The sequence below is a fragment of the Lepidochelys olivacea genome (assembly GCF_965140295.1).
Source record: "Lepidochelys olivacea isolate rLepOli2 genome assembly, chromosome: 4".
In the NCBI taxonomy this organism is placed as follows: Eukaryota; Metazoa; Chordata; order Testudines; family Cheloniidae; genus Lepidochelys; species Lepidochelys olivacea.
The window spans coordinates 33,739,401-33,764,749 of record NC_140414.1 but is presented as its reverse complement, the minus strand read 5'-3'; the positions used below and the strand labels follow the sequence as shown (position 1 = coordinate 33,764,749).

The following is a 25,349-nucleotide window of genomic DNA, read 5'->3' as shown; positions in this document are numbered from 1 at the left end:
TTGCAGCTTCATATTAGCTACTGTAGCACCAGGCGGTCTCACAGCATGAGAGGGAACCTAGGAGAAGTGTCACAGCTATGATAAATTTTTCCATTAAGCATCAGTTGTAACACTGCAGGAGATATTTAACCTAAGAGGACCATTAAAATCAGGACAGATCTGAGCTCACCCAGGAGTGAGGCAGCTTTACTTTTGCTCTGACATCTATAAGTCAAGGCAGCATAGAGGATGAATACAATTCCTGACCCTGAGCCATTCCTACCCTTCTTTATCCCTCTGCTTTCTATGCTCACAGCTATAGAAAAAGAACAATCTTGTGGGGAACACTGTATGACTGGAAAAGATGGTGTTTATTGTACTTTATTGGTAGGTCACTGTTTGACAACATGCTGTTTATATATAGCACAGATCTAGTTTTCAAACAAAAGGAAAGGATTGCAGTGCTGGGGCTAAAGCAGGTTGGGGAGGGGGTTAAAAACAGTTGACATGGGGCATGATACAAAATCTGGTTGCATTTCATGCCCCCTTTACACAGGTGTGTATGACTACACAAAGTGCAATACAGAGAAAAGTCAGCTTCCACATGTAGTGGGGGAAGGGGGAAATGAATTGTTTACATCCAACTACTTTGTTGGGCTCTAGTCCCCAGTAGGACTATGAAATGTTTGCAGTTTTGGGGGGCTGATTTTGGTCATAAACATGACAAAGATGGTTTTATATATAGAAACATGGATGCAGCACACATACCTTCAACTTCCTTATTCTTACAGGCAAAACATTTTACTTGGGCCCAGGACTAGGCCTGAGGATGGTATAAATGCTTGAGCCAAGGAACACGGAGGTGTGACGTTCCCCTCTGGTGTTATCTGGACCAGTGACCTGCTAGGCCTCTCCAATCCTTGACTCTGGGAGCCAACCTTACCCTGCTCTTCTTGTGAGAAAACCCCACTCCTGGGCTGTTCGTGCACAGCCTCTGGCAGGTAAGCTGCTCCCAGCTACTTGCAAGCAAATGCCACTAGCCAGTATCGCCGGTCCCAGACACAACCCTAGGAACCTCCATCTTGCAGTGTCCAGTTATGCCCGCTGGACATTGCAAGCTTATAAAAGTTCATCAATTTAACAAATAAATTGATATTTACCAGGCTTGTTCTCCCAAGGGGAATCTCTGACATGCTTCAAACCAAACGCACTGCTTCAGGTAGAATAAACAAACGATTTATTAACTATAAAGATAGATTTTAAGTGATTATAAGTCAAAGCATAACAAGTCAGATTTGGTCAAATGAAATAAAAGCAAAACGCATTCTAAGCTGATCTTAACACTTTCAATGCCCTTACAAACTTAGATGGTTCTCACTACAGGCTGGCTGCTCTTCAGCCAGGCTCTCCCCTTTGATCAGCGCTTCAGTCACTTGGTGGTGATGGTGTCTGTAAATGGAGGTGCGAGAGAGAGAGAGAGAGGGAGAGCGAGAGCATGGCAAATGTTCAGAGTCAGGTGAGCATTACTGAGTCTCTCCAAGCAAGGTTGAGCAAATCCCCTAGTGTGGCCTCATGCAGGTGAGTCACTGCATTGTAGCTCCCTTGCTGGACAATGGTTGTTGACATCCCACCTGGAAGTTGGTGACTTTCCTTGCTGTTGCCTCTGGGGAGCTAATATCTAGCTGATTCCCCCAACTTACAGCATGTTTTAGTGACAACCATACAACACAATTCTTATAACTTCATATGCATTAATGATACACACAAATGGATAGAGAAATGACTTTCAGCAGATCATAGCCTTTCACCTTACAAGGCATGCTTAATATGTAAGAACACGATTTAATGAAAATGAGGAATATGGGGATGACAGTACATGCCCCCAAGGTATAGAATGTCACAGGAGGATTGAACTCCTCAGCTAGAATCCTTTCCATCTTTGATTACAAAGTCACAGTAGAAAAGCAGCTGTCATGGACTGAGACCTACCCTTTGTTTTCTCTCGCTTCTCCTTCGCAACTCTTAGCCCTCAGGCTTGACAGTGCAGTTATCTAGTCCCCAACACCTTCAGAAAAAACAGGTACTTCATGTTGTGCAACAAATAACCGGAAAGGTGATGACCAGAACAAAACAAAAAAAACCAGCACAGACTGGCACATCCCATGGGGAAAATAAGTTTGATAGCAAAATACCCTCTATCTTTGTTTAGAAACCGTACATTCTATTACAAGCAATTACTCCCTGTTTCATTAAACTGAAGGCACCTTGAAAATGAAGGCTGCTTCTGTTAAATTTGATTATTTTCCCCTGCCCTTTACATGACAAAGAGGTAGCTGTTAAGCAATAGTGGCTACTAAATGAAGTTGCTATTATATTTCTATTAAACCATTATTAATTCTATTATAAACTGCATGGTAAAATATGCCATGTTTGTTTATTACCATATAGCTTAAACTGTGATCAGTTTACAATACATAAATACATAACAAACACCTCTAACAACCAGCTCAGTCTCAAACCCTAAACCAATAGAGAGATCTCACAATATCAGTAGACGAACATGCTACTTAACATCGTTGCTACCTGAAAGTGATTTTGTAGTGAAGACAGACAGTAGGCTAACTTTCTCATTACAATCCATGTAGTCTAACAGAGGTTCTTTATCATTGGCATTTGTATGTCCATTGTTGATTTTCCCCTTCCAGACCTTTCACCCTATCCAGACCCCTGCACTGTACAAATGTAGTGAGCTACAAATAAAAGGAAAGCTATTTATATGCTGATCACTTCTATTACCTTTCCCCATCCCCAGAGCACTCTTTGTACTATGATAAAATTGAATAGCAACTTGTTCTAAGACTGAGGCATGAACAAATCTATGCTGAGTGGTGATCAAGTTGGATTCAAGACAAAGTTCTGTCATGTTAAATCAAGATGACTGGATTTAATGGTATTTCTTCCTGCATCATACAATACAAAATGCCATTCATTCTAAGTACAGTGATCCAGTGCAAGACAAATGTAGTGTCCCATCTAAGGTTTCCAAAAGTAACTGACCAGAAATTGATCAAAGACAAAGAAGAAAAGATGTGCTACAGTACCCAAGTAAAAAGACTAGAAATGTGAGAGTGCTGCCATCTCTTCTGGGGTCCATCAAGGAAGATTTCTGTTCCTGATGATGATGTCTAAAAGTTCCTGAGCTTCTTGGAGCCCATGACCTGCAGCCACACTGAGGAGATTTTCCACTTCCCTAAAGAACATACATTCATTATCAAGAGAAGAAATTTTAAAAACAAAAGTGCACAGATAGGAATGAATTAGCTCCCACTGCCTCTCTCTATATTCAGGCTTTTAGAACAGCACCCGTCACTGTAACACTGAAGAACTTCCTAAGAGTTAATTCTCAACATCACAAAAGGACAATGCCCTAATTTCCTCCCTACTTCTCCCAAGGTCTTTGGATCTATGCTTTGTTGTGCCTTCTAACTCAGTGGCGTTATAGCTGGGCTGAATGTGTATCACTGATCACTCTAAATACACTTTTCATACAGCTGAGTACATAACTCCACCTACTCTAATGCAGGTTTCAGAGTAACAGCCATGTTAGTCTGTATTCGCAAAAAGAAAAGGAGGACTTGTGGCACCTTAGAGACTAACCAATTTATTTGAGCATAAGCTTTCGTGAGCTACAGCTCACTTCATCGGATGCATACTGTGGAAAGTGTAGAAGATCTTTTTATATACACACACAGCATGAAAAAATACCTCCTCCCACCCCACTCTCCTGCTGGTAATAGCTTATTGTAAGGAGAGTGATCACTTTAGATAAGCTATTACCAGCAGGAGAGTGGGGTGGGAGGAGGTATTTTTTCATGCTTTGTGTGTATATAAAAAGATCTTCTACACTTTCCACAGTATGCATCCGATGAAGTGAGCTGTAGTTCACGAAAGCTTATGCTCAAATAAATTGGTTAGTCTCTAAGGTGCCACAAGTACTCCTTTTCTTTTTACTCTAATGCAGTGTTGTTGAAAGAGAAACATGGGCAAGATATTTATGACACAGCAGTTTCAGATCGTATGGCTTTGTTCAAATCCATTTTTTTTTCCAGTTTCAGGTCACTTGATTTTGCACTCCCCAAGATTTATTTTGAGTTTCAGGTTTGAATGAACCAAAAAACTCCAAAACCAAGAAACAAAAACTCAGTCAAATCTGCTGTGAAACTCATTAGTTGACTTAGATCTAAAACCTTCAGTTAACCTAGATTCAATCAAAACTGGACTCCTGTTCTTATACAGTGAACGTACAAAACACCAATCTGGGCAAGTTTTCTCTGGGTTACTGATCTCATTCTGAACATTTCATGCAGCTTAAGTGCTCACAAACACAACATAAAGAAAATCACACTTCACACAAAGAGAGAGAGAGAGAAGCACGACATTTTCTCAAAGGGCTTCATCCAAAGCTCGTTGATGTCAAGGGGAGTCTTTCTATTGACTTTCAGTGGCTTTTGGATCAGGCCCAACGAGAGTGCTTTCACGCCAGAGGGACAATTCTGTCTATCTGAAAATTTGACTCTCATTTTTCTCCTCATTGGCCTTGTCTACACTAGTATTTTTCTTAACTTTTCCACACTATAGTACCATCATCAGCACAGTTCTACTGGCAGCAGTATTAATGTAGACAAGCTACGGGCATTTTAACTGCCATATTATCTAATCCTGGTTTTAAAAAAAGCAGCAGGTCTACACTAACTCTTCCAACTTTTCTATTACTGGAGGTGCTGTATGACTCACAGTGCAATGGTGGGTAGTTTCAACAAAAATGCTAGTGTAAACTCCCCTATTGATCGTGATATTGGAAGGAACTAGTATTCAGCAAAAGGAAAATGTTACCCTTTGTCAAATGACATGGTCATATTCTTCAGCTTTCCCACAGCCAGGTTAAAGGAGGAGTGGGGATGGCCCTGCTCTGCAGCTTCCCTGAAAGACAAGAAAAAGGAATATAAGAGGAAAGGGAAAAGAAGGAAACACTGAGAGGATCCTCCGTGTGAATGAACTAACCCAGGAAAAGAGCAAACAATGAGAAGGCATGAGTAAACTTACATTCTTAAGTGGGGTTCGTATTTAAAGTGAGACCCCAATTCAGGAAAGCACTTAAGCTTGTGTTTTTCCTCGTTAGGGATGGCCTTACGAACACATTAAAGTGCTTTCCCAGATTAGGACATCTGTTGTTAGAAATAGAACCCTTTAAAGCACTGCTGCTGACAGTCTGTTTTCACCATCTTGTGTGTCCAAAAGTGAGTGAGTGTTTGTGGCAGGAATCAAAATTGGGTGTCTCAGTTCATTGGTGAAGTTACAGGGAGTAAAAATCAACATTTACCACGAGCTGTAGTTTCACTTGCTGTGGCTGTCATAAATATAAAGGGAAGGGTAAACCCCTTTGAAATCCCTCCTGGCCAGGGAAAAGCTCCTCTCACCTGTAAAGGGTTAAGAAGCTAAAGGTAACCTCACTGGCACCTGACCAAAATGACCAATGAGGAGACAAGATACTTTCAAAAGCTGGGAGGGGGGAGAGAAACAAAGGGTCTGTGTGTCTGTCTATATTCTGTCTTGGCCGGGGATAGACCAGGAATGGAGTCTTAGAACTTTTAGTAAGTAATCTAGCTAGGTACGTGTTAGATTATGATTTCTTTAAATGGCTGAGAAAAGAACTGTGCTGAATAGAATAACTATTTCTGTCTGTGTATCTTTTTTGTAACTTAAGGTTTTGCCTAGAGGGGTTCTCTGTGTTTTGAATCTAATTACCCTGTAAGGTATCTACCATCCTGATTTTACAGGGGGGATTTCTTTATTTCTATTTATTTCTATTTTTATTAAAAGTCTACTTGTAAGAAAACTGAATGCTTTTTCATTGCTTTCAGATCCAAGGGTTTGGGTCTGTGGTCACCTATGCAAATTGGTGAGGCTTTTTATCCACCATTTCCCAGGAAAGGGGGGGTGCAAGTGTTGGGAGGATTGTTCATTGTTCTTAAGATCCAAGGGTCTGGGTCTGTAGTCACCTAGGCAAATTGGTGAGGCTTTTTACCAAACCTTGTCCAGGAAGTGGGGTGCAAGGTTTTGGGAAGTATTTTGGGGGGAAAGACGTGTCCAAACAGCTCTTCCCCAGTAATCAGTATTAGTTTGGTGGTGGTAGCGGCCAATCCAAGGACAAAGGGTGGAATATTTTGTACCTTGGGGAAGTTTTGACCTAAGCTGGTAAAGATAAGCTTAGGAGGTTTTTCATGCAGGTCCCCACATCTGTACCCTAGAGTTCAGAGTGGGGGAGGAACCTTGACATGGTGGCAGAGGTGGGACCAAATTCTTCCTTCAGCTGTGTGCTCCACTCCTGTTAACTTCAAAGGGAGTAGTACATACAGATATGAGGGCAGAATTTGGTCTTAAGCATAGCTAATGCTTCAAATGCCATAGTAAAGGCAGCTGCTGCAGCAGGGTGTATGTTGATATTTTTATGGTACCTACTACTTACTCTTTTTGGATTAGTTTGGGTGTTGCTCTAATGAAAATACATGTAATTGCTCCTAGAAGTGCAGATACCACCACAGACTACTTATAATTCTTGAAGGTGTGTATCTGTTCACTGCAGGTTTGCTGCCTACAGAAACATCTTCAGAAGTAGGTAGGGAACTATGGATCTGATTCAAAGACCACTGATGTCAGTGCTACAATGGACTTAGGTGCATATATAAAGTCTGATCCAATCTGCAGGTTCAACAAGCAGTTATTGCAGTCTGTGGTCTGAAAACTGTCTCCCAACGTTACTGTTTCACTTTCCATTAACTGGGCTACTCTTCCATTCATTCTACAATTCCCATGGCCTTATCTGTGCTAACAGAACAATGGTGCTCAAAGTAAAATGTGTAAAACCTTGTGTTTGAGATGGCTCTAAGCAAAATCTCCTCTGAACCATTTTCATACTGTCTGATCATGGCATAAACACCTTTTGTAGAGGGATAGTTACCTCACTCTCGCAGCAGAAAGCTTTCATCAGCAATAAATTAACAGTGTGTGTGGGGGGGGTGGGGGAATTGTATGCTGCCGATGTCCCTAAATGTTCCTGAGCCTGTACATTTTTTTCCCTCCACTGCCTGCCTGCTGTTCTAGTGTCCCTCAGAGGGCTTTGTTCTTGTCCATCACAGCCGGAGCAGCACTCAGAGGCCTCGAGAATCTCTCTTTGTAGGTACTTATATGGCCCCCCATCACCTTTGTGTTTGAGCACCTGCTGTGTTTTTTAAAAATAGAAATAGCAGATGGGGGGAAATCAGACAGAGGTGAAGTGTCTTGCCCAAAGCCCCAGAGGGAGTCAGTGTCCAAGTTAGACCATATTGCTCTCTCATAAATTAGAGCAATTTGGAAACAAACTACAGTACCGGAAAAAAAAATAGTTTGGTTTTCTTCCCTAATCCACTCCTGCAGGAAATCTTCTAAAGACACCTGTGGACCTTCACCCTGGGGACAAGTGTGGGAGGTTGCCACTTCAGTAATCTTTGACTCCATCTCACCTGAACCAATGCATGGCCATCTCCTCATTCTTTTCCACACCAGCTCCTGGATGTGAGACAAAGACATGCCAAAGAAATGAAAAGAATTTCAGTTAAAATGTACAATGTGGGGGCCAACATCTGTCCACAAGGCAACGTATTGTGTAACACATTCACAAGTTCTCTATTTGCACACACACACACACATTCTGAAGCCGAGTTACTCACTGACTTGGAGAAATGTTACCTTGCAGATATCTCTGCCCCACAATGTGTTGGGCATTGGGGTACCCCAGGTGAGCATACATATGAGCCACGTGGAAATGGAAGTTCTCATAGCACAGCAAGATGTAAAGCAGAAGGAGGACGGGGACAATCATAGCCAGCAGCTGTAAAGGATAAGGAAAGAGTCATGATAGAGGGAGACATTAAAATGGGAGCTATTACAGCAAATATTTCATTGAAAGCATCTTAGTGTGCTGCTTTCCAAATAGCAAAGCTAGGGAAGCTTCACGCAATAGCGGAAAATGTAATTTAGCCTTGTGCAATGGATACAGAACCTGATCCAACATCCATTAGAGCCTACAGATTGACTCCATAGACTACAAGCGATACTGGACCAGGCCCCTCTTTGTCTATACAGTGTGTGGCAATGTGCACTAGAGGGGTGTGATTTCTAAAGTGCACCGAAGCATTGCCCACTAAGTGGCCGATGTAGATGCTGATGGTGGGCACTAGAAGTGTTTTGTGCACTAAAGAATGTTTAGTGCATGCCAGTTAGTGGACAACATACTGGTGCACTTTAGAAATCATACCTCTCTAGCGCACTTTGCTGTGACGTGTAGATAGGATTGGCCTGGAGGCTCCAGGAATCTGCACAGATCTCCAGCTGACTATTGAAAGCAATCCAGAAGATTTTAATAGGATATTTTAAGAAAATGCCATTACATCATGTTGGGGGGGGGAATCTCCCGGAATAGCTTTACTCAGAGTTGGCAACCCTATGTGTAGACAAGTAACTTTTGGCTCTGCTGTAGCAAATAATTCCTTTGTCTAATGGTTCTTTTGTGAGATGAATTCATTAGTTGGGAGCAGATCGGGGTGAGCAATTCATTAAGAAGGTTTGTGAGAATGAGTATTTGTCTCCAGGTGGATGGGTTCACAGCCATGTCATTTGCTTCACAGGTAACTGTGTTTACTCTGTATGGGTCTGACAGCTCTTTTTATAAACTTTGTGATGAAAGGATTTATAGTTCCACATACTACAGTGGGCAAACTTTTGAAACTCTTTAATTTGGCAGTGGAGTAACAATGGGTCGATTCTCTTTTCAGCTACACTGCTGTAAATAAGGAGTAACTTTGCTTATACTAGTGGAGTTACACCAGTGTAAAGCAGATATAAAATCAGAATCAGGCCTGTTATTTTTCAGTGCCAAATAAAAAGCTTCAAAAACAGACTCACCAGTAGTTTGTGATAATAGGGATTTACAGATGAAAACTCAAGTTTGCACTGATGGTGCAAGAACCATGCCCCCCCCCAAAAGGTTTGTAAACAGACTGTGGCCCCAAAGCGGTGTGGGACACATACATATATTTGCCCTACGCAGACACAACCTGAACTTATAAAGGGACTTGATGAAGCAGCAAGGTCTGTAAATTTAATTAAAGGTGTCAGCTCTGTTGATGTTAGCATGCTTTCAATGGTATGTGATGTCATGGGTGCTGATCACTGTCATGAATTGTACCATGCAGAAGACCTCTTTCTTTTAGAAGAGTGAGAGCTGCAAATATTCAACAAATTGCTAAATATGTTTGCACTACGTTGATATAAACGATGTTTGTAACTGAGCCGTAGTTGACGCTGTGACTGGGGTCTCTGTGACAGCCAGCTGAGGTCACTCTGTACGGGGAGACTTTGGCAAACCAGTAAAGTGCCTGAAACCACTATGGCTTATTGCTAAAAGCAGCCAAGTCAGCAGGCTGTAAATTGGCCATTCAGCACTCTTAGTTTGACCAAGGCAGGAGGGGCGGGGGGAGTTTTGGGTGCCACAGAAAGGGCAGCTTGACCCCTCATCCTTCCTGATAAGAATTGTGTTGAAGTGGCTGATACATGCATTTTCAAAGAGCAGGATGTGCTCCAGGAATGCCTATTGGGGCCTCAAGGCTGCAAATTCTGGAAAAACCCACACCTGGTTAATCAATAATCAGAAGGAACCTCTTGTTTGACTATTGAAACTGCTTACTTAACAAGTTTTCTTTAAGGGACATGTCATTTTATTTCTAATGTTTAAATAAGGGGGAAAAGTTTGAGGTAGTTGGACTCTTTTTGGACTCTCCCTCTGGATACATCTTGCAGTCCCCACCGGCAGACGGAAGATTTGGCCACCGGAAGCCTGCCGCTGTGCCACACGAGAGCCACACTCAGCTTTGGTAATTATCAAGGGTTGGGGGTGTTTTACTAACCTTTTGCGGACGTGTGTTATTGCTTGAGACTGAGTAAAGTTTAGCTTTAAGTGAAAGCACTCTTGTGTTGTCCTGTTTGTGCCAGCCATCTATCGGTCGGACGGCTGTGTCTCCCCTGATTTATTTCCTGACACCACCTCGCACAGAGTAAAAGTTACCAAGAGCTTTGGGTTGAAAGAACCCCGGGTAACAACTCAGTTAGGGTGAACTGCAAAGAATGAGGCAGACAAACCTCAAAGCTGGTGGATAATTCAATACTTAGATTTACCAAGCTAGCATAAAACAGCTTCTTCATTACCTCACTGGTTATTCAGAAGTCAATAACACTGGTCCCTTAAAAATACCCAGCCTCAGGCCTCCATCCAGGTACCCAAGTCAAATATGATGAAGATTTCTGAAAAATCTTATTTCATCATATAAAAGAAAAGGTTCTACCAATCCAAACGGATCAGACACATTACCTCCGAGGTTAATGAATATTCCAGATCTTACCCAAATACACGCATACAGCTAATTCTTATTAACAAAACTAAAATGTATTAAAAAAGAAGAGAGAGAGAGAGTATGGTTAAAAGATCGATATACATACAGACATGAGTTTAATTCTTGAGGTTCAGATACATAGCAGAGATGGTGAGCTTTGTAGTTGCAAAGAGTTTTTAGAATTCAATTCATAGGTTATAGTCCAATGTCCAATATCATATTCAGAGTGTACCAGCATAACTGGGATCTCATCTTGTGATTCAAACTTCCCCTGATGAAGCTTAAGCAGATCTGAGATGAACAGATCAGGACCCAAGGATCTTTTATACGATTTCATGTCGTCTTTGACAAATTGGAGTCCCTCAGAGAACTAAGGGTAATTAGGATGACTTTGAAGGAGGTCCATCACTGGTACTTAGCTATACGAATTAACATAGGACAATTGGCTTGTTCCTCCACCATTCACAGGTGATTTGCTATACATTTCAAAGAGAGATGAATACAGAGATACCCCGCGTTTACAATTCATGTAAATGCTAGGATGTTCTTTGGATCTCTGAATTACCAGAATACAGCATAGACAGGGACCTTTGATTACATTGTTGACTATTACTCATTATACATGTAAATATGCAAAAACACAAACATCATCTCCCCAGATGTTTTAGAGGGCTGAATTTGAGTCATTCATCCTGCAAGATGTTTAACCCTTTCTGGCCATCCATCATAGACACCTTGTACATAACTTTGTTCTTTTATAAGAATATTTCAATTTCTGTAATATTGATACTTTTGACTACCAATAGAATTAGTGATGAACTGAAGATAAAGTCATAAGATCAGTTCTTCACTGTAATTAACGCTTAGCTCTTTACATGGCATTTTTCATCCACAAGACAAAGCACTTTGCAAAGGGGGTAACTGTTATCCCATTTTATACACTGGGAAACAAAGCCCTGGAGAGATGAAGTAACTTGGCCAAGGTCGTGCAGCACAGCCAGGAATAGAATTTAGGTTTGCTGTCTCTTAGTCTCGGGGCCTACCCACAGGACTCCTAAAATATTTATTTTTTCTTGTTTGTATTTTGCAAATGATATGTTACTAAGTATTCGCTATAAAATACATTGGTGTTTGTAATGTATTATTCTCAAAGGATTATGGGTTGTAGATGTAAGGGATTATTGGATTGGAATCTCAGCTTGTCAAGGTTCCTCCCCCACTCTGAACTCTAGGGTACAGATGTGGGGACCTTCATGAAAAACCTCCTAAGCTTATCTTTACCAGCTTAGGTCAAAACTTCCCCAAGGTACAAAATATTACCCCCGTTATCCTTGGAATGGCCGCTACCACCACCAAACTAATACTGGTTACTGGAGAAGAGCTGTTTGGACGCGTCCTTCCCCCCAAAATACTTCCCAAAACCTTGCACCCCACTTCCTGGACAAGGTTTGGTAAAAAGCCTCACCAATTTGCTTAGGCGACTACAGATCCAGACCCTTGGATCTTAAGAACAATGAACAATCCTCCCAACACTTGCACCCCCCCTTTCCTGGGAAATGTTGGATAAAAAGCCTCACCAATTTGCATAGGTGACCACAGACCCAAACCCTTGGATCTGAGAACAATGAAAAAGCATTCAGTGTTTTACAAGAAGACTTTTAATAAAAAATAGAAGTAAATAGAAATAAAGAAATCCCCCCTGTAAAATCAGGATGGTAGATATCTTACAGGGTAATTAGATTCAAAAACATAGAGAACCCCTCTAGGCAAAACCTTAAGTTACAAAAAAGATACACAGTCAGAAATAGTTATTCTATTCAGCACAATTCTTTTCTCAGCCATTTAAAGAAATCATAATCTAACACATACCTAGCTAGATTACTTACTAAAAGTTCTAAGACTCCATTCCTGTTCTGTCCCCGGCCAAGACGACTACAGACAGACCCTTTGTTCCTCTCCCTCCTCCCAGCTTTTGAAAGTATCTTGTCTCCTCATTGGTCATTTTGGTCAGGTGCCAGCGAGGTTACCTTTAGCTTCTTAACCCTTTACAGGTGAGAGGAGCTTTCCCCTGGCCAGGAGGGATTTCAAAGGGGTTTACCCTTCCCTTTATATTTATGACACGCCCCCCAAATCTCAGCTAGGGTGAAACACTGGCTGGGATTTCTTCCTGGAGCTCTAGGAAAACAGAGTTAATAAGACACATGCATCTCTAAATATACTACCAAGTACATAAAGACTAACAATATTTTCCACATCTCAAGGACGATTTTAACCAGTTGATTCTGGGAAACTTTCACGGGAGAGTGCATCAGCCACTTTGTTAGAAGCTCCTGAGATGTGTTGGATGTCGAAATCAAAATCTTGGAGAGCTAAACTCCACCGAAGAAGTTTTTTGTTAGTTTCTTTGACGGTGTGAAGCCACTTTAGTGCAGCATGGTCGGTTTGCAGGTGGAAACGCCGTCCCCAAACATATGGGCGTAGCTTTTCCAGAGCGTAGACAATGGCATAACATTCTTTTTCAGTGACTGACCAGTTGCTTTCCCTCTCAGACAGTTTTTTGCTGAGAAACACTACAGGGTGGAATTCTTGATCAGGTCCTTTCTGCATTAAAACTGCTCCCACACCACGCTCGGATGCATCTGTGGTTACTAGGAACGGTTTGTCAAAGTCTGGGGCCCTTAGTACAGGGTCAGACATGAGTGTCGCTTTAAGCTTGTTAAAGGCCTTCTGACACTTTCCGGTCCACTGAACAGCATTTGGCTGTTTCTTTTTGGTTAGGTCTGTCAGTGGGGCAGCGATTTGGCTGTAGTGCGGTACAAATCGTCTGTAATAACCGGCCAAGCCTAAGAAGGATTGAACCTGTTTCTTTGACTTTGGGACAGGCCACTTTTGGATAGCATCCACTTTGGCCTGTAGGGGGCTGATAGTTCCTTGACCCACCTGGTGTCCAAGGTAAGTCACTCTGTTTAGGCCTATTTGACACTTCTTAGCCTTAACAGTTAGTCCTGCCTCCCTTATGCGCTCAAGGACTTTTTGTAGATGTTCCAGGTGGTCTGCCCAGGAATCCGAAAATATGGCCACATCGTCAAGGTAGGCGACTGCATATTCTCCTAATCCCGCTAGGAGACCATCTACAAGTCTTTGGAAAGTGGCGGGTGCATTTCGCAGCCCGAAAGGGAGTACATTAAATTCATACAGCCCGAGATGTGTGATGAAGGCTGACCTTTCCTTGGCAGATTCATCTAGCGGTACCTGCCAGTACCCCTTGGTTAAGTCCAAGGTAGAGATGAACTGGGCCCTTCCCAGTTTCTCTAATAGTTCATCCGTGCGTGGCATGGGATAGTTGTCTGGGCGAGTTACAGCATTTAGCTTACGGTAGTCCACGCAAAAACGTATTTCCCCATCTGGTTTGGGAACTAGAACCACTGGAGATGCCCATGCACTTTCAGAGGGGCGGATTACACCCATCTGTAACATATCCTGGATCTCCCGTTCTATAGCAGTTTTAGCTTGAGGAGACACCCGGTAAGGGTGGACCCTAATTGGGTGAGCATTACCTGTGTCAATGGAGTGGTATGCCCGTTCAGTCAGTCCTGGGGTGGCTGAGAACGTTGGCGCGTAGCTAGTGCACAGCTCCTGGATCTGCTGTCGCTGCATACGCCCAAGGGTCATGGAGAGGTTCACCTCTTCCACACCACCAGCACATTTCCCTTCGTAATAGACACCTTCAGGCCACTCAGCGTCGTCTCCTCCCTGGGCTGTAAACTGACAAACCTTTAATTCTCTGGAATAAAAGGGCTTTAGAGAATTAATATGATACACCTTAGGCTTTCGGTTGGAGGTGGGGAATGCTATGAGATAATTAACAGCTCCCAGGCGCTCCTGGACCACGAATGGCCCTTCCCACGATGCTTCCATTTTATGGGCCTGGAGCGCCTTTAAGACCATGACCTGGTCTCCTACTTTGAAGGAACGCTCTCTGGCATGTTTATCATACCAGGCTTTTTGCTCTTTTTGAGCATCCTGTAAGTTTTCTCTAGCAAGGGCTAAAGAGGTTCGGAGGGTGTTTTGTAGGTTGGTTACAAAGTCCAGAATGTTAGTTCCTGGAGAAGGTGTAAATCCCTCCCATTGCTGCTTCACCAACTGCAATGGCCCCTTAACCTCACGGCCATATACAAGTTCAAATGGGGAAAACCCTAAACTGGGATGTGGTACAGCTCTGTAGGCAAAGAGCAACTGCTGCAATACTAGGTCCCAATCATTGGAGTGCTTATTTACGAATTTACGTATCATGGCCCCCAAAGTTCCATTAAACTTCTCCACCATGCCATTTGTTTGATGATGGTAAGGAGTGGCAACCAAGTGATTTACCCCATGAGCTTCCCAAAGGTTTTTCATAGTTCCTGCCAGGAAATTAGTCCCTGCATCTGTGAGGATGTCGGAGGGCCAACCTACCCTGGCAAAAATGTCTGCTAGTGCCTGGCACACACTTTTAGCCCTGGTGTTGCTTAGAGCTACTGCTTCCGGCCATCGGGTGGCAAAATCCATGAAAGTCAGTATGTACTGCTTTCCTCTGGGTGTCTTTTTCGGAAAAGGACCCAGAATATCCACAGCTACTCGCTGAAATGGAACTTCAATGATGGGGAGTGGCTGGAGAGGAGCTTTGACCTGGTCTTGGGGTTTTCCCACTCTTTGGCACACCTCACAAGACTGGACATAGGTAGAAACATCCTTGCCCATTCCCTCCCAGTGGAATGACCCCCCCAAACGGTCTTTGGTCCTGTTCACCCCAGCATGGCCACTAGGGTGATCATGGGCTAAGCTCAAGAGCTTGGCCCGGTATTTAGTTGGAACTACCAACTGTCTCTGAGGATGCCAGTCTTCCTGGTGTCCCCCAGAAAGAGTTTCCTTGTATAAAAGTCCTCTTTCTACAACAAACCTGGATCGATTAGAAGAGCTGAGAGGCGGTGGGTTGCTCCGTGCCGCCGTCCAAGCTCTCTGGAGGCTTTCATCTGCTTCCTGTTCGGTCTGGAACTGTTCCCTTGATGCTGGAGACATCAGTTCCTCATGGGATGGTGGACCTAGGCTTGGTCCCTCTGGAAGCGATATAGGGGATGGAGCTGTTTCTGTTGACTGTGAACCGCTCTCCGCTGGTGTACTATGTTGGGATTCAGGCTCCGGCTGAGCCTCTTGTGTAGGGTTATCGGCTGCTGCCAGTTCAGGTTCGGTGGGGCCCTCTGGTGTTGAGGTTGCAAGTACTGGATTCAGTGCTGACATGGGGTCTGGTGTTGGTTGTTCGGCTGGTTCCGGTTCTGGGACTGGTTCCGTCTGGGTCTCTGGGACTGGATCCACTACTGCTGTTGCAGACATTGGCCTGGGGTCCAGGTCCATCACCTCTGACTGGGTCCTGATAGAAGTTTCCGGAACAGAGCTAGGCCTCACGGCTTGTTTAGCCTGGCTGCGGGTGACCGTTCCCACCCTCTTGGCCTGCTTCACGTGATTGGCCAAGTCTTCCCCCAACAGCATGGGGATGGGATAATCATCATAGACTGCAAAAGTCCACATTCCTGACCAGCCCTTGTACTGGACAGGCAACTTGGCTGTAGGCAAATTGAAAGAGTTGGACTTGAAGGGTTGAATCGTCACTTGGATCTCTGGGTTGATTAAATTGGGGTCCACTAAGGAAGCATGGATAGCTGACACTTGTGCTCCGGTGTCCCTCCACGCGGTGACCTTCTTCCCGCCCACACTCACAGTTTCCCTCCGCTCCAAGGGTATCTGGGAGGTATCTGGGCCTGTGGACCTCTGGTGTGATTCCGGTGCAATGAACTGTAATCTGTTGGGGTTCTTGGGGCAGTTGGCCTTTACATGCCCCAGCTCGTTACACTTAAAACATCGTCCAGCTGACGGGTCACTGGGGCGAGGAGGGTTGCTGGAGAACGGGGTGGTGGGACGATAAGGGGTCTGGAGGGTTCTTTGGGAGGTAGGTGGGGCTTTGGGCGGCCCCCGGTAATAGGGTGTGGTCTGGGGTGGTCCCTTCTGGTCTCCGCTCCAACTGCGACCAGTTTTCTTCTTCTCTGCCACCTCCACCCATCTGGCTCCAATCTCTCCTGCCTCAATTACAGTTTTGGGTTTCCCATCTAGGATGTATCTTTCTATTTCCTCAGGAACACCCTCTAAGAATTGTTCCATTTGCATTAGGAAGGGCAAATTTACTGGAGATTCAACACTTGCTCCTGATATCCAGGCATCCCAATGTTTTACAATGTGGTAGGCATGTCGGGTAAATGACATGTCTGGTTTCCACCTTAGGGCTCTGAACCTCCGACGAGACTGCTCGGGTGTTATCCCCATTCTGACTCTCGCCTTGGATTTAAACAGTTCATACTTGTTCATGTGTTCTTTAGGCATTTCAGCTGCCACCTCAGCTAAGGGTCCACTGAGCTGCGGCCTCAGCTCTACCATGTATTGGTCAGTAGAGATGTTGTACCCAAGGCAGGCCCTTTCGAAGTTTTCTAAGAAGGCCTCAGTATCATCACCTGCCTTGTAGGTGGGGAACTTTCTGGGATGGGAAGTGGTACCTGGAGAAGGATTGCTAGGGTTTGTTGGTATATTCTGCTGGGCCTTTATCCTCTCCATCTCCTCCACATGCTTCCTCTCTTTTTCCTTCTCCTCCTCCACATGCTTCCTCTCTTTTTCCCTCTCCTCCTCCACATGCTTCCTTGCCTCCATTTCCCTCTTGTGGGCAGCCTCTTGGTGTTGTTCTGCCTCCCTTTCTTGTTCCTTCTTCAGCTGCATGAGTTCTATCTGTCTTTCATGTTCCCTTTGTTTTTCCTCAGCCTGAAATTTGGCTAATTCCAGCTGTAGTCGAGCTGAGGATCTGGCCATTCTAACCTCTCTGTTTTTAACTAACTTTACACCCGAGGTTTAGAAATAAACAAACAAAACTTGGCTGTAAAATTTTGCTGTGCTGGAATAGAATACCTATTCTCTGATAGTGATTGTCAGCCTACAGAAAAAGACAATTCCCTTGTCTCTGCTCTGGGCCCAAATTAAAGCAAAAACCCTCCAACTACTTGGAAACCTGCTTACCCAGCCCAAAGAAGAAAAAAATTTCTTTTCAAACCTGTGCTCCTTGTAAAACAAACAAAAAAAAAATCAAAATCCTAAAAAATAACCCTGCCACTTTTGTCTCCAGGCAAATGGGTAGAGCACACACCCCCTATTTACTTTTAGGAAGAAAAGAAAAAAAAAAAAACCTCTGGGTTGGAAGACTGTGAATTTCCCTGCAGGAGTTAAGTACCCTGCCTCCAGGCAAAGAAAACCTGCAATTCACAAGATAATCCCCTTTTGTCTCTGCTTGGCCACAAAGCAGAGAGAAACCAAGCTGCTTTCAGTTTCAAAGCTGCCTTCTGGACTTCCTAAAAATTCCTTTTTAAAATCTGTATTTCTAGTTCAAAAAATCTCAACTGGATCTCAAAATGATTTCAGGTTAATCCCACCACTGTGCCACCATGTCAAGGTTCCTCCCCCACTCTGAACTCTAGGGTACAGATGTGGGGACCTGCATGAAAAACCTCCTAAGCTTATCTTTACCAGCTTAGGTCAAAACTTCCCCAAGGTACAAAATATTACCCCCGTTATCCTTGGAATGGCCGCTACCACCACCAAACTAATACTGGTTACTGGAGAAGAGCTGTTTGGACGCGTCCTTCCCCCCAAAATACTTCCCAAAACCTTGCACCCCACTTCCTGGACAAGGTTTGGTAAAAAGCCTCACCAATTTGCTTAGGCGACTACAGATCCAGACCCTTGGATCTTAAGAACAATGAACAATCCTCCCAACACTTGCACCCCCCCTTTCCTGGGAAATGTTGGATAAAAAGCCTCACCAATTTGCATAGGTGACCACAGACCCAAACCCTTGGATCTGAGAACAATGAAAAAGCATTCAGTGTTTTACAAGAAGACTTTTAATAAAAAATAGAAGTAAATAGAAATAAAGAAATCCCCCCTGTAAAATCAGGATGGTAGATATCTTACAGGGTAATTAGATTCAAAAACATAGAGAACCCCTCTAGGCAAAACCTTAAGTTACAAAAAAGATACACAGTCAGAAATAGTTATTCTATTCAGCACAATTCTTTTCTCAGCCATTTAAAGAAATCATAATCTAACACATACCTAGCTAGATTACTTACTAAAAGTTCTAAGACTCCATTCCTGTTCTGTCCCCGGCCAAGACGACTACAGACAGACCCTTTGTTCCTCTCCCTCCTCCCAGCTTTTGAAAGTATCTTGTCTCCTCATTGGTCATTTTGGTCAGGTGCCAGCGAGGTTACCTTTAGCTTCTTAACCCTTTACAGGTGAGAGGAGCTTTCCCCTGGCCAGGAGGGATTTCAAAGGGGTTTACCCTTCCCTTTATATTTATGACACAGCTAGTCATTGCATCCAGTTGTGGGGTCACTGGTAGGGAAGATTGACAAGCCCCTTCTTCAGGTTACAGAAGAAACCTCTTAACTAGTACTTAGAATTGTGTTTAGATTCAAAGTGCTAGGAAGATTGGATAGAGAGAGAGTGGCAGAAGCAACCAGGATCATCTGTGCCATATTCAGTAGGCGAGAGGCACTTTACAGCATATTGGAGAGATGGACTGGAATTGCAAAGATTAGGTCTAAATCCAAACCTCCTCAAAGTTCAAGAGCACTCGGACTCATTGTTCAGGTTCAGCCCAGTGTAGACACAGATCTATCCTGTGACATTCAGATCATGATCTGCATCTTACCTGTCCTGAAAGATTCAGGATGAGGGAGCTTTGGACCCAGAGTTCTTGGGTTAAATCTTTGGTGCTGAGCAGCCATAATTCTTATTAAAGCCAGCTGATGCTCAGTATCAACATCTCCCAAAATGTGGCTCCTGATTCAGGCCCATCTCTAACTGGATCATATTAAAGCTGAGAATCAAATTAGCCACAAGCAAGTGATAATGGAGCAAACATCTCTCAGTATTCAGACGTCTGGCTGACAAATTTAGGAACATAGGATTTGCTGCCCTGGATTAGACCACCAGTCCAACTAGTATGGTATCCTCTTCAGACAGTGACCAATGCTTCAAAAAAAAGTTCTCCAAGAACCTTGTAACGTACCTAGACATTCCAGCTGATTGCAGTGGCACAAATAACGCATGGGTAAATCTGTGGTGATACCATGGCAATTTTTTTTAAGACGACATCCTAGATTGATCCTGTTTATTGCTGAACATCTTTCCAAGGAGAGGAGATGATGGACCACTCTTTGGGAAAGATCATGCAGAATAATCATACTGCAGATTGCAGGGCTGAGGGCAAGAAATCATTGTTACTAAAATCAAGTTTCCTTTGATGATTTTAGAACTGTCCTCCAGAAAAGTCACTGAAAGAAGGTGGCAGTAGTTAATGTTTGACTCTTACAGACTTTTCTTGCATGCAGCACATATTAAAGAATGCATCTTGAGACTTGTAGGAGGAAACAGTCACTTGAAAACCTCCTCCTTCAAACTCTGGAGGAACATAGCAACTTACACACAAACAATCACCATGGCAAATGCTCAGATAAGGCCAGCAATTGATGGTAAAACAAGCTTGTAAGCTTACTTGCATAAGACACTTGGGAGGGGACTCAAGAAGTCTGAAGGAATGTCCCACAAGTGACCTCAGTTGGGTGGTCCTATAAAACTCCAAATCCAGATGTGTGCAACTCATCTGACAGCATAAGAGTGAGATATTGGGAGACATTGCCAAGTTTTTTACAACTTTCTAATGACGCTGCTTATTTGTACTCCCAGGAGTGGATAGATAGATAGATTTCTCTGTGTTGAAGTAGATGGTTAGCTGTTTGGGGTTTTTTTGTTCTTTTCCGGAGGGGAAATGACAGGCTAGCTCAGACCTTTTCATCAGCCTTTTGTGTAGGTCACCAATGAGCCAGCTTATCAGCAGGTTTGCAGGTGGCTGCTGCTAATTCATATGAAGCAAACAGGAAGAAAGCTCCATATTTTACAGAGAATTCAAACATCTAGCAGGCTGCCTCACCTTAGAAAGGGCCAATTCAACCTTTTAAACAAAACCATGATAGTTCATTGTGCTACACACAGTTGTTAAAGATAACCACTAACAGGGGAGATTCATCATCCTGTCCCAAGAAGCAGTTGGCACTGCGGAGGAGCAGTTATAAAATGGAACCTTGCTTTTAACAGTAACAAGGGAGTGGGATGAGATCCCCTGATCTCCCCTCAGATTCAGCTGATAATACCCACAACTGGCACAAACCATTAGCCCTGCTGAAGCATGTATTTGTGAAGCATATTCCAATGTTGTGCATTCAGACTTTGGGACTCAGATAACACTTAGATGAAACAGGTGAAGAAAACAAGAACTCATTTAATGCCAGCTGCCCTTGATACAAAAAGCTTCTATGGGAGAAAGCAAGGGAATACAATTAAATTGCTCCCAGAGTCAGGAAATGTGCTAGACCTATTTGTACCCTCCTAAATGCAAGGGGGACAAGGATTGGTGGCTCCAAAATACTTCCTTGTCTTTCTGTTGAACAATCTGTTGCTCATTTCTTTGTATTTTTTCCTCTGGTATTTTTATTTTATTTACGTTTATTTCCAGATGTGTCTAGGTACCAGATTCTGCTCTCCTTGACACCACTCTCAATTCACAGCAACTCCATTGAGGGTTTACTCCTGATTCAGAGCCATGTAGCACTGTGAGCAGAAATTGGCTACAGCTGTGTTATGTGCAACTAAACAATTTTTTTTTTTTTTTAGCAAAACACAACTATTAAATTGAGAGGAAACTCAGCACCAACTAGTTTGTTCAGCACTGAAACAGAAAGAACCACAATCATAGAAACATAGGACTGGAAGGGACCTTGAAAGGTCATGTAGTCCAGTTCCCTGCTCTCATGACAGGATTAAGTATTATCTAGACCATCCCTGACAGGTGTTTGTCTAATCTGCTCTTAAAAAATCTCCAATGACGGAGATTCCACAACCTCCCAAGGCAATTTATTCCAGTGTTTAACCACCCTGACAGTTAGGAAGTTTTTTCCTAACGTCCAACCTAAACCTCCCTTGCTGCAATTTAAGCCCATTGCTTCTGGTCCTATCCTTAGAGGTTAAGAAGAACAAGTCTTCTCCCTCCTCCTTGTACAACCTTTTATGTACTTTAAAACTGTTATGTCCCCTCTCAGTCTTCTCTTTTCCAGACTAAACAAACCCAATTTTTTCACTCTTTCCTCAGAGGTCAAGTTTTCTAGACCTTTAATCATTTTTGTTGCTCTTCTCTGGACTTTCTCCACATCTTTCCTGAAATGTGGCGCCCAGAACAGGACACAATACTCTAGTTGAGGCCTAATCAGCGCGGAGTAGAGTGGAAGAATTACTTCTCATGTCTTGCTTACAACACTCCTGCTAATACAACCAAGAATCATGTTGGCTCCCCCCGCCCCCAACTGTGTTACACTGTTGACTCATATTTAGCTTGTGGTCCACTATGACCCCCGGATCCCTTTCCGCAGTACTTCTTCCTAGGCAGTCATTTCCCATTTTGTATGTTTGTAACTGATTATTCCTTCCTAATTGGAATATTTTGCATTTGTCCTTATTGAATCTCATCCTCTTTATTGCAGACCATTTCTCCAATTTGTCTAGATCATTTTGAATTTTAACCCTATCCTCCAAACATTTGCAACCCCTCCCAGCTGGGTATCATGTGCAAACATTATAAGTGTACTCTCTAGGCCATTATCTAAATCATTGATGAAGATACTGAACAGAACCGGACTCAGAACCGATCCCTGTGGGACCCCACTTTTTATGCCCTTCCAGCATGACTGTGAACCACTGATAACTACTCTCGGGGAATGGTTTTCCAACCAGTTTTGCACCTTATAGTAGCTTCATCTAGGTTGCATTTCCTTCATTTGTTTATGAGGTCATGCGAGACAGCGTCAAAAGCTTTACTAAAGTCAAGATATTCCACATCTACCACTTCCCACGTACCCTGTCAAAGAAAGCTATCAGGTTGGTTTGGCATGATTTGTTCTTGACAAATCCATGCTGACTGTTACTTATCACCTTTATTATCTTCTAGATTTTTGCAAACTGATTGCTTAATTATTTGCTCCATTATCTTTCCAGGTACAGAAGTTAAGCTGACTGGTCTGTAATTCCCCGGGTTGTCCCTTTTTATAGATTGGCACTATATCTGCCCTTTTCCAGTCTTCTGGAATCTCTCCCATCTTCCATAACTTTTCAAAGATAATTGCTAATGGCTCAGATATCGCCTCAGTCAGCTCCTTGAGTATTCTAGGATGCATTTCATCAAGCCCTGGTGACTTTAAGACATCTAATTTGTCTAAGTAATTTTTAACTTGTTCTTTTCCTATTTTAGCCTTTGATCCTACCTCATTTTCACTGGCATTCACCATGTTAGACGTCCAGTCACCACCAACCTTCTTGGTGAAAACCAGAACAAAGAAGTCATTAAGCACCTCTGCCATTTCCACACTTTGTTATTATTTCCCTCCTCCGCCCCTCCCCACACACACACATTAATGGGCCTACTCTGTCCTTGGTCTTCTTCTTGCTCCTAATATACTCGTAGAATGTTTTCTTGTTACCTTTTATGTCTCGAGCTAGTTTGATCTTGTTTTGTGCCTTGGCCTTTCTAATTTTGTCCTTACATACTTGTGTTAATTGTTTATATTCATCCTTTGTAATTTGACCTAGTTGCCTCTTTTTGTAGGTCTCTTTTTTGATCTTTTAGATCGTTAAAGAGCTCCTGGTTAAGCCAGCATAGTCTCTTGCCATAGTTCCTATCTTTCCTACGCAGTGGGATAGTTTGCTCTTGTGCCCTTAATAATGGCTCTTTGGAAAAACTGCCAACTGTCTTCAGTTGTTTTTCCCCTGAGACTTGCTTCCTATTGGATCTTACCTACTAACTCTCTGAGTTTGCTAAAGTCTGCCTTCTTGAAATCCATTGTCCTTATTTTGCTGTTCTCTTACCATTCCTTAGAATCATGAACTCTATCATTTCATGGTCACTTTCAGCCAAGCTGCTTTCCACTTTCAAATTCTCAACCAGTTCCTCCCTATTTGTCAAAATCAAATCTAGAACAGCCTCTCCCGTAGTAGCTTTCTCCACCTTCTGAAATAAAAAATTGTCTCCAATTCATTCCAATGCAATATGATACAATGGCAGCAGCTGCTCCCACATTAGGGTAGCATACATTAAAAGTCCAGGCTGTGGTCCCCAATTTAGAGGCTCCCTCCTAACTTGAAACCTGGAATCTAGTTCTCCAAGGGTACTGCCTTAATTTGCTATTTGAGTGAGGGAAGTGGTTGGTCTTTCCTTAAACTCTGCCGTCTGGACTACTTGTCTCTGACTCTCATACCAGGCCACTTCTACAGAACTTTTTCAGTCATTGCAGCAGTGCTTCAGCCATCTCTCTGCATCATCAACTCTGTCGTAGCATAAGGTTATTTCACATAAGTTGCACCCAGAGCCAAGAGCCAAAGTTCAAAGGGTTCATAAACAGCCTTTGCCATGCTCCAGTAAATTCTTAAAGAAGACTGTTGTATGTTAGCAAACTTCTTCGCTACTTCATTTGTATTGTCTTAACTATCACTGAGAGCTCCAGTACACTGTTTACACAAACAGAAGTGGCCTAGGGCACTTTATAGATGACTTCGGAGATGTCACAATCCAGTATCTGTGATGTCATAATGCTGAGAAAGAATGTACTTGGAAAAAAAAGATAGGATTCAAATTTGATAAACAGATTGCATTAGAAGCTCTGTAAGGTCCTGATCTAGGAGGCGCTAAGTGCCTCATGTGATATCCACAGTACCCTCACTTCCCACCTCTCAGGGTGCTCCGCTTATTGCGGGATTTGACCCCATATCAGATCTGACAATAAGGGATTTTACTGTTCATGCACAACAGCAATGAAGAGAGTTTGCTGATACAAATCCAGATACAGTACAATATAACAGAAACAAATGGGGGCATTTTGTAAACTGCCGTTTCAATAGCATTTGCATAGACTCAAATCTGTTGAGAATTTATCTGACTGGAACATAGTACATCATCTGATTCCCAGGTGATGACAATCCTACCACCCATCCCACGTTCTGGGGCTGCACACTCACCTCCCATTTATTCCACTCCGAATGAGTTGGTATCTTACTCCTCTGGGAAAGGATCATCCCCCCCGTCTCAGCACCACCTGCCTGGGTCCTTCCTTTCTGTTTCCGTTGTACCGTGGATTTCATGTTCCTCCACGTCTCTCTCTCAAACCTGCTTTGAACAATCTTGCTTTAATTGAGCATGATCTGCTCCCATCCTCAATCCATACCCAATCCCAACTCTCCCCTATTTCTGGTTATACTCTATTGTTCTCTCTCCTAGTACAGATCACCCAGCTGCCTCACTGTGATAAGGAAAATGGATTAATATCCCTCACCAGTGATACAAAGAAAAACAGACTGAACGGTGTGCATTTAACCATCTCAGTGCCAAAGGTCCCCAGCTTCCCTCAGAATTCTCCCTGATTGTGCAATCCTGTCAATCAGAACAAGTAAGCCTTGGTATCTGGCAAACTTGATAAAGAAAAAAAAAAGCTTAAATACAATACAGCAACACAACTGGGTTTTCTCCACTGCTTATTGTGCAAGAACATATTAAATGATTCACAGTGGATGACACTGCAATATCCAAATAAAAATGTTTAGTATCATTATTATTTAATATTCATACTGCATAGGGTCTAGAGGCCCTAATCAGGCTTAGCAACCTGTTGTGCTGAGTGCAATACAAAACCATATAAAGACACTGGCCCTATC

The 25,349-nt window shown here is 43.1% G+C and overlaps 1 protein-coding gene across 1 annotated transcript; it reads right to left on the bottom strand.

The window, feature by feature from the left end:
- Positions 1-2,478: 2,478 nt before the first annotated feature.
- Positions 2,479-24,872, bottom strand: LOC311519749 (uncharacterized protein). Its single transcript, XM_084626605.1, has 5 exons — positions 24,657-24,872; positions 7,765-7,906; positions 7,539-7,584; positions 4,873-4,959; positions 2,479-3,229 (listed from the first exon to the last, which is right to left on the bottom strand). The coding sequence occupies exons 1-5, from the start codon at positions 24,777-24,779 to the stop codon at positions 3,133-3,135; spliced, it is 495 nt and encodes a 164-aa protein (XP_084482731.1). The 5' UTR covers positions 24,780-24,872; the 3' UTR covers positions 2,479-3,132.
- Positions 24,873-25,349: the final 477 nt, after the last annotated feature.